This window comes from Giraffa tippelskirchi, chromosome 1 (genome assembly GCF_054371585.1).
Source record: "Giraffa tippelskirchi isolate mGirTip1 chromosome 1, T2T-mGirTip1v1.2.pri, whole genome shotgun sequence".
Lineage (NCBI taxonomy): Eukaryota > Metazoa > Chordata > Mammalia > Artiodactyla > Giraffidae > Giraffa > Giraffa tippelskirchi.
In genome coordinates, this window is record NC_137275.1 from 117,642,958 (window position 1) to 117,655,671 (window position 12,714).

At 36.7% G+C, this 12,714-nt stretch overlaps 1 protein-coding gene and 1 non-coding gene across 15 annotated transcripts in view; one reads left to right on the forward strand and one right to left on the reverse strand.

Annotated features, from left to right (window-relative positions):
* PRDM5 (PR/SET domain 5) overlaps positions 1-12,714 on the forward strand; it is a 261,033-nt gene that overhangs the window by 113,742 nt on the left and 134,577 nt on the right. For 8 of the 14 annotated variants that reach the window (XM_081566567.1, XM_081566951.1, XM_081566659.1 and 5 more), the window contains 3 exons: positions 1,186-1,360; positions 2,834-2,955; positions 8,163-8,242. In XM_081566567.1, the coding sequence (XP_081422693.1) occupies positions 1,186-1,360; positions 2,834-2,955; positions 8,163-8,242 (377 nt within the window). Of the gene's footprint in view, positions 1-1,185; positions 1,361-2,480; positions 2,574-2,833; positions 2,956-8,162; positions 8,243-12,714 lie in introns of all 14 variants that reach the window. The other 6 variants (XM_081566398.1, XM_081567450.1, XM_081566477.1 and 3 more) reach the window with 1 other exon arrangement.
* LOC145521730 (U6 spliceosomal RNA) lies at positions 10,174-10,278 on the reverse strand. The gene has a single exon (XR_014065641.1). It is a non-coding gene; the product is annotated as a U6 spliceosomal RNA (small nuclear RNA).

The window sequence follows — 12,714 nt, forward strand, 5'->3', positions numbered from 1 at the left end:
TTGTCTTTCTAATATGCATTATGTTGTTGGGATGTCAGATTTGGGGTGATGGGAATTATTTCTGTATAATTTTGTGTTTTCTTTATTTTTGTATTTATTTTCAACATTGCCCCAAGTGTATGGTACTACTGTGTCCATTGTTTTACCTTAAAAATAAGTCTCCTACTTATTACCACTATGACTTATATAATGAAATGTTTATTTTGTAAAAAAGAATCAACAGAAACTTAAATAGATCTTTAGAATTTAGTTTTGTTTATAAAAGCAAAACATAAAATCCCCCAAACAAACAAAAGAATCCCCCAAAATAGATGCAAAAACAGCTAGCAAAAGAAACAAAGAATCCACTCAAATGTCAATCAGTGGAGAGTTTGGTTAAATAAGTTATGGTACCTTAAAGTTTAAAAAAAATTGACTTAAGAAAATACTAAGTGGAAAAAATAACTGTATGAAACTACATAAAAAGTATGATCATAAAGGTAGCTATTGTTAGACTCTATAAAATACAAATTCACAAAAGATAAGTCAGTCATGGAAAGAGATAGTTGTCTCTTTATTATGGGGTTTATTATTATTGGTGATTTTTATTCCTTCATATTTTGTGCATTTTATCTAAGTCTAATTGTATTTGATAATCAGGAAACATATGTAAGTTAACTAGCGCCCTTTGAAAATGTGGGTGCAGCCATGGCAGTCCACGTGGGACTGACGCTGGAGAGACAGTGGAGCCTCACCCCACATGCTGCAGATTGCTGCTTTTATGACCCTGGTCTTTTTTCACATGTGTGTGAGATTCCTCTTGGGAATTCAGCATAGTTTGCCTTGGTTGGGTTTCTCTCTTCTTGCAGCTAAAAGTGAACTCAAGATGACCTGTTTCAGGGAAGACTTTGGCTTTCCAGTTCAATGTTTGTAATAACTCTTTGATGTGAAAGGTTAATGTTACAGGGTAAATTAAAAGTTGATTTTGAATTGGTGAAACACAAATTAAATGGTTTTTAAAAAATGTTCTCATAACACTTTCTGTTATTATTCATGGGCAGCCTATTCATACTTATAAAGATAATAAAATTTTACTAAGCTGGTACCATTAGCACAGTTAATTTTGCTTTTAAAATGAGGGCAAAACTGAGCAGTTCTTGGCTCTTCATTTTTGTCTCATAATTCTGCTTGCTTGTAAATATGCAGATCGCTTTGGCTGTAAAGAGGACTATGCCTGTCCCCAGTGTGAATCAAGTTTTACCAGTGAGGAAATTCTTGCTGAGCATCTTCAGACATTGCACCAGAAACCCACAGAGGAGAAAGAATATAAGTGCAAGAGCTGTGGGAAGAAATTCCCAGTTAAGCAGGCTTTGCAAAGACAGTGCGTACATTAAAGATAATCTCTGAAGTTATAAGCTGACACTTTAACTCTTTTATTTGTTTTGTCTTATAGTTAGTTTCTAACCTGTGTGCCTGTGTGCTGGTGTGTGTATAGAAATTAAGCATTCTTTGTTGTCATTGTCATTAACTTTTCTTACATTGATTTTTCAAACATTCTGTTTATGAAGTTTAATAACTTGCCATTAAATATTAAGCTCATTGGTGTACTAATCTGAAATCTGATATGCATAATTTAGCTGGTGCTTTGAGGTGGCAGGTCGAGTTTCAGTGATCTGCATGTGATACTCCCTCTGAAATCAGGTTAAAAAAAAAAAGAGTTAAAGAAATGGAGAGAGTTTGGAGTATAAAGAATACAGGGACATTTTGGGAAGCACTGTTTATTTCATAGCGATGTTGGAGAAATCACTTTAAAGATGAATATGTACAGGATATAAGGATGAAATAATTAAATGGTCCCACCCATTGCTCGGTACCCTTGATTATTTTAACTATTTATATTAACAGCATATAAATTTATCCTTTTATTTAAGTCTTTTACAGTATCATGAGTTACTAAAAATGAGAAAGTGTATACATGTATTTATAAACTTTTATTTTTAACAATGTCACCTTGCATATGAGCAAGAAATCTTTAACATAGGCTTAATGTTTCATTTTTTATTCATTAAAGTAAAATTTTGAAACATGCTGTATTTCATATTAAAATAATTTTCATATATGTATCCACTTTTGCTTATGATATTTGAGATTAGAAATTTCTGTTCAAAACTTGAAAAATTTTAACTTTTATAATGGCAGGAGATTATACATTTGGAAATTCTCTTATACACTTTTAAACAAGCAAAGGCTATATATTTTTTAATGAATATATTTAAAAACTGCATTCTAGTCGGTTTTTATTGAATTTATGTTATATATACTACATCAAACATACTTTTGCTGAGCTGAGTCTTACTGTTCGGTGCTACTAAAAAGTTTAAAGGGCAAAAGACAGAATAAAAAGAGAGCTCATGAATGTGACTTTATTCAGAGTAGAGGTATTTTCATAAGTTTTTGTCCTAGACTTCCAGGTTTTTTTTTTTTTTTCTATTTCCCCTCAGTGTTCTTCAGTGCTCAGCGAAAAGCAGTCTGAAGGATTCTTCACGAAGTTTTCAGTGCTCTGTTTGCAATTCTTCCTTCAGTTCAGCATCGAGGTTTTGTGTCTGGGTTATCAGATGGCTGTTGCATGATTGTGGGTCATTACTGGCGTGCATGCTTTCATGCTTCTTAGTGATTTAGTGTCATATGGCTACAGAATCTCAGAGCTTTCCCTCCTCCCTGCCTAGGTGATGCTTGTAATGACCCTGAAGCTCTCCTGGGGAGCATGCATTACAAAAGCCAGCCAGGATGCTAGAAATGAGTAGGTGTCCTCACCATTTCTTCTCCCTGTTCCCCTGTCCTGCTTGTCTTGTAGTTTTGAACAGCACCAGGAGACTTGCCAGGGAGATGCCAGGTTTGTGTGTAAGGCGGACAGCTGTGGGAAGAGGCTTAAGAGCAAGGAAGCCCTGAGGAGACACCAGGAGAACATCCACACCGGTGAGAAGTCATCAGAGGACCATGTTTAAAGGGGCCTCCTCTCCCCAGGCTGCTGCGGTCTGTTCTTAATTCTCACTCTCAAGGACAGAGCTTGCTTTTCCATTGTATTTCACACAGATGTAGAGCTTTGGAAGTGGAATTTTTTTCCTTTCACTGAACATTATTTCTTTTTAAGTTGATTTCAGTGATAGTCATCATTTTTCCCATTTCTGAATTAATCATAACTGGAAACCTAAGCTAGGATCTGTTTGTGCTTGGTAGCCAGGTGTATTAAGAATTAGTATTTTAAGTAGTAATTTTAATGCTTCAGCATGTGAAATTTCTCTTATATTAGATCTATTTAAAAACTACTAACTGATGGCTCTTCTGTCTTAATATTTTCACAGTAAAATTTCATTTTTAAAAAGCTCTTACATTTCTCCTATATTGGAGAAAATTACTGGCTACATTTTGACATGCAAATTGAATATATTTGGATTTATAAAGCAGATACAATTTGAATTTTTTCTAATGTCTAGCTAAACAATAGCTAAACAGTTAGAAGCTTTGTTACTTAGATTTCATCTGTCTAGAACACAGTAAATGCATTTTGGTTTAGGGGTTGAATCTGTTGCACTAAATTGAACAGATTAATATTTTCAGAGTTAATGATTTGTTTCCTCAGTGTCTTTTCCTTAAAGGAGACTGAGATTCATGGCACTTCTCATATCCTTCTGTACTGATATTTTTCTCAGGTGATTACTATTGCTGTTGCCTTAAGGGTGGAACTGTCTTTCTGGATAGGAGGAAAGTGTTATTTCTTTTCTTCTGTCCTGTTTATTCTCACATGCAGGGAAAAAGAATAGTTGGAACTCAGCTTCTGATTCCTATATTTATTCAGTGTCCAAAAAGTGTCTCCTTTAATGCTAGTTGGGAAAGCTCGTATGAGCATGACTACTGGGTCCAACTTCACATCACCGGTTTGGGCTGACTCTCAGTACCAGCCATATATGAAAGCTCAGGGTGGCAGGAGGTATGGCCTTGTGAAATACAGCTTCAGAATGATGTACAGCACTTAGACTTCACAGTGTCCTGACTTCTCTCTTTCCTTTTGAATGATACATGACTGATGTAGAGAAGGTGGCATTTTTCTGAATTCTTTATACTTGGACCTTTTCTATGTTTGCAAAAGGCAGTCATAACTTTTTGATAGACCTGTCTCTTCATAGTTTTTGCTTTTTAATAGCTGTTATGGTTTAAAATGCTGTTCTTAATTTTCCCCATCTTTGTCTGCAATGTATTATAACAAATCTTTTGTGTCATTTTTAAAGTTAACTTTGCTGAACTAAGTAAAAAACCAGATGCACACTAAAACTCTGGAAACTTACATTCTTGTTATTGGGCATGTGGTCTTCAGACTGTGCTGTAAACATAATTTCTTTAAGACTTCTTGTAGTTGATCTTGGATATTAAAATATTACTGATTCTGAAAACTCATGGTGATTTTGTAGGAGTGAATTTATAAAGGGAAGTTTTTTATTTTTCTATGTTGTGGATTCTATAAAATATGAAACTTACTGTATTTCAGCCAAAGGCCCCATGCATACTTTTTGCTGGAATTGGTACATAATCTGCCTCTCATTCATAGCCTCTGTCTTGCTTCTCTTTTGTCTGTGAACTACATGGACATTTGGGGAAAGAATGTTCCATATTCAGAATAATGAAAAAAGCAATGTTTGTACATATGGTTGTAGAATGCTTTACTCTAGAAAGACAAAGGTATTCAGGGAAAGAGAAGATCGTGCAGCTTTTACCACTGACAAGGACAAATGTTCCTTGTTAGGTGATACGAACTGAAGATACTGAGAACAGAGAAGCTGAATTTTTAAATATGAATCACATTTTTCCATAGCAACTGTAACATAAGGTGAGTAGGTTCTCAGACCAGCTCCTGGAAGCACACTTAACCCACATTGTGCTGAAACTCACAGTACTTAAGTAACTGTGTATTCAGTATTGTTGAATTAATTTTTCATGCATCTCCCACATTTGTTAGTAATGTGTTCCTGACTGTTTTTGAAAGCTGAATCGGAAAGTCAAATATCAGACTTACTTGAATTTAGTAAACTAAAATGGCATAAAATCTGGTTGTAGCTTTGTAGTTGCTCTTGTCCTTGATCCTGGGGAAACGTGTAGGGTGGTGAAGCAGTGAGGGGGTTGATTCCCTTAACCCACCTTAACCATCTTAACCACTTTTTCTCTTTTGATTTGATTCTGTGGTTGCTGACCAAGAGATTTTGATTTTACAGGAGATAACATTTACCTACATTCTCAGGCAAACAGTCATAAACTTTCCCCATATTTCTTCTGAGGGCTAGGATTCTAGTTCTGGGATAAAGACTAGGAGCCATGAGAAGGAGAGAAAAGGTTGAAGAGGAGGGATGGTATATTGTCTCTGACTCCAGCTGGTAGAGCAGTGGCAGAAGTATTGGGAAAGATGGAGTGGGGGATTATGGAAATCAACCTAACTGGTGGGAAAGAAAAAAGGTCTAAACTCAAAGAGTTGCTGGTTTAAAGGATGAGCTGGGACAACAGAGGACTGTGGATTAAAGTAAGGTTGTTGTGTTGTTCAGTTACGTCCGACTCTTTGCGACCTCATGGACTGCAGCAGGCCAGGCTCCCCTGCTCTCCACCATCTCCAGGAGTTTGCTCGAACTCATGTCCAGTGAGTCAGTGATGCTATTCAATAATCTCATCCTCTGTGGTCCCCTTCTCCTCCTGCCTTCAATCTTTCCCAGCATTAGGGTCTTTTCCAATGAGTCAGATCTTGGCATCAGGTGGCCAGAGTATTGGAGCTTCAGCTTCAACATCAGTCCTTCCAATGAATAGTCAGGGTTGATTTCCTTTAGGATTGATTGGTTTGATCTCCTTGCTGTCCAAGGAACTCTCAAGAATCTAATCCAACACCATAATTCTAAAGCATCAATTCTTTGGCCCTCAGCCTTCTTTATGGGCCAACACTCACATCCATACATGACTATTGAAAAAACCATAGCTGTCACTATATGGACCTTTGTCAGCAAAATGATGCGCTTTTTAATACACTGTCTCATTTGTCATAGCTTTTCTTCCAAGAAGCAAGTGGTCTTTTAATTTCGTGGCTGCAATCACTGTAGTGATACTGGAGCCCAAGAATATAAAAGCTGTCACTATTTCTATTTTTTCCCTTTCTATTTGCCATGAAGTGATGGGACCAGATGCCATGATCTTTGTTTTTGGAGTGTTGAGTTTTAAGACAACTTTTTCACTCTCCTCTTTCACCTTCATCAAGAGGCTCTTTAGTTCCTCTTTGCTTTCTGCCATAAGGGTGGTATCATCTGCATATCTGAAATTATTGATACTTCTGGCAGTCTTGATTCCAGTTTGTGCTTCATCCAGCTCAGCGTTTTGCATGATTTACTCTGCATATAAGTTAAGTAAGCAGGGTGACAGTATACAGCCTTGATGTACTCCTTTCCCAATTTGGAACCAGTCAGTTCCATGTCCAGTTCTAACTGTTGCTTCTTGACCTTCATACAGGTTTCTCAGGAGACAGGTCAGGTGGTCTGGTATTCTGATTTCTTTCATGGTTTTCCACAGTTCATTGTGATCCACAAAATCAAAGCCTTCAGCGTAGTCAATGAAGCAGACTTAGATGTTTTTCTATAATTCTCTGGCTTTTCCTATGATCCAGTGGACGTTTACAATTTGATCGCTGGTTCCCCTGCCTTTTCTATATCTAGCTTGTCCATCTGGAATTCTTGGTTCACATACTGTCGAAGCCTAGCTTGAAGGATTTTGAGCATTACCTTGCTAGCATTTGAAATGAGTACTATTGTGCGGTAGTTTGAACATTCTTTGGCATTGCCTTTCTTTGGGATTGTAATGAAAACTAACCTTTTCCAGTCATGTGTCCACTGCTAAGTTTTCCAAATTTGATGACATATTGAGTGCAGCACTTTAATGCATTATCTTTTATGCAAGCTGGAAAAGAGGGTATATTCTTTCTCAGTGGCCCTTCGTGTTTTAATATATATGTATAAAGAATTGATGAACAAATGCATGCTGTAAGATACTCATTTTGCTCAGGAGAATTTTCTCCTTTTTTGGCCGTATTACATGTCAATCACCAAAAAAATTTTTTCTTGGCTATACTATTTAACATGCTAAAAATAGTGCATTATATGAAATGAGTATCTTGAATGATAAGACAACAATTAATATTTTACTTTTTCTGAAGGTATTCCTCTCTCAAGCACAATCTTTAAAAAAAATAATTTTGTTAGCTTGTTTTCTACTGATTTTAGATTTCTTGCAAAAAAAGGAGAGGACTGGATAGGGTTGAGGTTGTGGCAGGAATAGGCATGGATTAATCACTTGGGGGCCAAGTGATGGATGCATGGTAGTTCATTTTATTAAATGTTTACTTTATTGATTATTTGAAATCAATTAAAAGTTGAAAAAATATCCTGTAATGTATATGATATTGTTATTATATTGTATTTGAAAATCTTGTTTTATTCATTCTTTTTTTTCTATAGCCACTGAAATTTGAAAGGACCTACTATAATTATGATTGCTATGAAGAAGACAAAAATTAAGCTTTGTTAGGATTTGTGTAATATTATGAATGTCATGTAATGTTTTACTATTCTTGATCTTACTTTATTCTGTTTTTTAACATTAAGAGGGTTAATTATATACTCAATGATCTTGCAAGCTTGTAGTGCTAAAAAGAATAACCTATGAATTCCATTTTTAAAAACCCAGCTGATTAAATAAAATATTGTTAAAATATAAAGGAAGTGGCAAAATCAGCTTATGAGTGAATAAATCCAATGATTTATGCACACATTTGATTAATTTTAATTTTTCATGGAAGTGTGCTCTACTCTTTTAATAGTAAATTAGTATATGCAGAGGTGAAAAGCCATGTTATATATGTAGAAAGTAATATACCAAGCTAAAAGTACTCAGATTTTGAAAGAACAGTTTCAAAACGTAGCCTATTCTTTATCTGAGTTTAATGGATATATTTACAAAACTGAAAATTTTGGAGTTACAAGTGAAGATGAAATACCCTTTTAGAAATTATATATCACCTAGAAACACTTATCTAATGCTCCTCTTAATAGTTTCATGTAAATCATGATTGTATTTTATTTTATTTCATTTGTGTTTTTCTTTAGGGGATCCTAAGAAAAAACTCATATGTTCAGTGTGCAATAAAAAGTGTTCTACAGCATCAAGCCTACAGGAACATAGAAAGGTCAGTAAAATAAAGACTAATGTTCGTCATAGTATAAGATCTTTAAGTCATAGTGTCTGCCAGGAAAAATTTTAATTGGTTTATATACTGTGAAGACAGAGCTTTGTCATTAATTTTATACTAATATACTCTAAGGGGCTTCCCTGGTAGCTTAGCTGGTAAAGAATCCGCCTGCAATGCAGGAGACCTCGGTTCGATTACTTGGTCAGGAAGATCCCCTGGAAGAGGGCATGGCAATTCACTCCAGTATTCTTGCTTGGAGAATTGCCATAGACAGAGGAGCCTGGCGGGCTACAGTCCATGGGGTCACAGAGTTGGACATGGCTGAACAACTAGGCACACAGTATACTCTAAAAAGCAAGACTGATATACAGAAAAGCTAACTCTTGCAAAAGAATATTTTGAGCTGTTTATTGTTATTCAGAGTAAGTAGAAATATTTCTCCAATGCAGTATAGTGTCTGAGTCCTTCATTACAACACCTCATATTGGTTTCATGCTTCATCAGTTGCTGTTTGCTCAGGAAATATTATATATTTGAGGAAACCACAATATTTTTGTGTATTTATAGTATACTCTACAGTGATGTTTAGCCTGAAATGTATGTGTATTATATTTAAGTCTGGAAAAACAAAGACAAGAACTCTGTTATTTTGAAGAGCTTAAAATAATGTACAAAAATGTCAGAGTGTTGTCAGCGGAAACAAATGATCATACAGTTGACCCTTGAACAGCACAGGTTTGAGCCGTGCTGGTCCACTTACAGCATTTTTCAGTTAATATGTACTCCAGTACTATACAGTCAGGGATTGGTTGAATTTGCAGCTGTGGAGGGCCCACTGTAAAGTTATACAGCTTTCCCACTAAAAGGGAAGGTGAGGAGGAGTGAGAGTGGGGTGCAGTGGGCCTAACCCCCAGGCCCCTCTGTTGCTCAGTGGTCAGCTGTATTAGGAGAAAATAAATTTAATACATTTTGTAATAAACATAAAACAGTTTACTAAGTTACCATTTTAATATGAAAGTTAACCTGAAAAAAATGGCAGTTATTAACCCTAACAGCATTAGCACTTGTTAATCAAATTTATGACAGAATAGAGTTAAAATAGAATTTAGATTTTTGTTCATATCACGAGAGAGTCCAAAAATTTATTTTATATATTACTATAACAATGATACAAATGATTATTTCCTGATTTCACATATGATTTTTTCAGAATGTCTATGAGCATATAATACTGTCTTTTAATCATTTAATATTAAAGAAGAGGAGATGGTACCAGTGGAAGTAAAATTTTACATTATAGTTTATAAATTGAATTTTGTCTCTTTGTTTGTATATAGATATATTCCAAAATAACTTGACAGATCTTAAAATTCATATAACATTCAGTGCAATATCTTCAACCATTTAGGCTGTGGATTTGACCTATAACGTATAAAATAGTTAAATTATTAAGCTGTCTAGGGTTATATCCTGCATGTTAAGTGATTTCGATCTTTAGGGAGAAACAACGGAGCTAGCAGTGGACAGAGTGAGGACTGTGGATGGCACATTCTGTCACTAGCCCTCCATGTAGCCTCTCGTTACGTGTGGCATGGAACTGATCAGTGTTTTCCAATTTCCTCAGTGCCGTGAAACTACTTTGTTTTTCCAGTTTCCAAGTGGTTATCTTATCAGGTTCTTTTTTTTTTTTTTTTTTATAAATTTATTTATTTTAGTTGGGGGCTAATTACTTTACAATATTGTAATAGTTTTTGCCATACATTGACATGAATCAGCCATGGGTTTACATGTGTTTCCCTTCCTGGACCCCCCACCCACCTCCCTCCCCATCCCATCCCTCTGGGTCATCCCATTGCCCCAGACCTGAGCCCTTGTCTCATGCATCGAACATGGAATGGTGTTCTGTTTCACATATGATAAGGTTCTTTAAAAATAGTGAGTCCTTCAGGAATTGACATGTGATTCTTATTTGGGGACTGTGCTCATCTTCTGTATCATTCCAAATTTAGCATAAGTGCTCCTGAAGCAAGCACTGAAGCTACTTTCTAAAAGAAGTTTAGTGCAGAAGCCAGTCCGGATCCTGCTTCTTTTATGTCTTTCTCCCATCACCCTTAAAGCTTCTGAAGCAGAACCTAGTCTGAGACAAAAAGTGTAAAATCCAGCTGAATAGACATTTCTAAATATCCTCATGGTTCTATAATTCTTTGTTTTCTTCCCCTGATTTTAAAAAGTTGAAAATTAAGATGTTTTACCAAATTTAAAATTTAACCAAGTAGAATGTTTCAACAAAGTTGGTTGTGGGACATAATTCTGAAAAATGTCCTCTTTTCCATTTATACTCTTCATAATATAAGAACTTTTCCCCAGGGAATATTCTATAGATTTAAATCCCACCTGGTGGTGGAATACAGTTTCCAACTTGTCTCTGCAGGATGTTAATAACTTGGTAGCTCAGTGTAGCTCTTTGTCCATCACAGCATAGCTCCTTTGACTTACCCTTTCTGAATCCACAGGCAGCTTCTACAGACTCCATTTTTGAGTCTATTCTTATTGTTGTTGTTCTTTACTCACTAAGTTGTGTCCTACTTTTGCGACCCCATGTACTGTAGCCCACCAGGCTCCTCTGTCCTGGGATTTCCGAGGCAAGAATACTGAAGTGGGTTGCCACTTCTTTTTCCAGGGAATCTTTCCAACCCAGGGGTCAAACCTGCATCCCTTGCATCTCGTGCATTGGCAGGCGGATTCTTTACTTCTGAGCCACCAGGGAACCCCCATTTTTATACTGGGGTGTGTCTAATGTCTAACAGTTTGGTGGTAGTATTTCACCTTCATAGCAGATAGTGATCTATGAATATGCCACATTTACGTTATAGTCTAGACTCAACATTCAAAAAACTAAGATCATAGCATCCAGTCCTATTACTTCATGGCAAATAGATAAGAAAAAAGTGGAAATAGTGATAGATTTTATATTCTTGGACTCCAAAATCACTACGGATGGTGACTGCAGCCACGAAATTAAAAGATGCTTACTCCTTGGATGAAAAGCTATGACAAACCTTAGTTTGCTCACTCAGTCGTGTACGACTCTGTGACCCCATGGACTGCAGCACGCCAGGCTTTCCTGTCCATCACCAAATTTGCTCAAACTCATGTCCATTGAGTTGGTGATGCCATCCCACATCTCATCTTCTGTTGTCCGCTTCTACTCCTGCCTTAAAGGATCTTTCCCAGCATCACAGTCTTTTCCAATGAGTCAGTTCTTGGCATCCAGTGGCCAGAGTATTGGAGTTTCAGCTTCAACATCAGTCCTTCCAATGAACACCCAGGACTGGTCTCCTTTAGGATGGACTGATTGCGTCTCCTTGCAGTCCAAGGGACTCTCAAGAGTCTTCTCCAACACCACAGTTCAAAAGCATCAATTCTTTGGCGCTCAGCTTTCTTCACAGTCCAACTCACGCATCCATACATGACCACTGGAAAAACCATAACCTTGACTAGAAGGACCTTTGTTGACAAAGAAATGTCTCTGCTTTTTAATATGCTGTCTAGGTTGGTCATAACTTTCTTTCCAAGGAGTAAGCGTCTTTTAATTTCATGGCTGCAATCACTATCTGCAGTGATTTTGGAGCACAGAAAAATAAAGTCAGCCACTGTTTCCACTGTTTCCCCATCTATTTGCCATGAAGTGATGGGACCGGATGCCATGATTTTAGTTTTCTGTATGTTGAGCTTTAAGCCAACTTTTTCACTCTCCTCTTTCACTTTCATCAAGAGGCTCTTTAGTTTCTGTTCGCTTTCTCCCATAAGGGTGGTGTCATCTGCATATCTGAGATTATTGATATTTCTCCCGGCAATCTTGATTCCAGCTTGTGCTTCCTCTAGCCCAGCGTTTCTCATGATGTACTCTGCATATAAGTTAAATAAGCAGGGTGACAATATACAGCCTTGATGTACTCCTTTTCTTATTTGGAACCAGTCTGTTGTTCCATGTCCAGTTCTAAGTGTTGCTTCCTGACCTGCATACAGATTTCTCATGAGGCAGGTCAAGTGGTCTGGATTCCTATCTCTTTCAGAATTTTCCACAGTTTATTGTGTTCCTCACAGTCAAAGGCTTTGGCATAGTCAATAAAGCAGAAATAGATGTTTTTCTGGAACTGTCTTGCTTTTTCGATGATCCAGCAGATGTTGGCAATTTGATTTCTGGTTCATCTGCCTTTTCTAAAAGCAGCTTGAACATCTGGAAGTTCACAGTTCACATATTGCTGAAGCCTGGCTTGGAGAATTTTAAGTGTTAATTTACTAGTGTGTGAGATGAGAACAATTGTGCGGTAGTTTGAGCATTCTTTGGCATTGCCTTTCTTTGGGATTGGAATGAAAACTGACCTTTTCCAGTCCTGTGGCCACTGCTGAGTTTTCCAGATTTGCTGGCATATCGAGTGCAGCACTTTCACAGCATCATCTTTGAG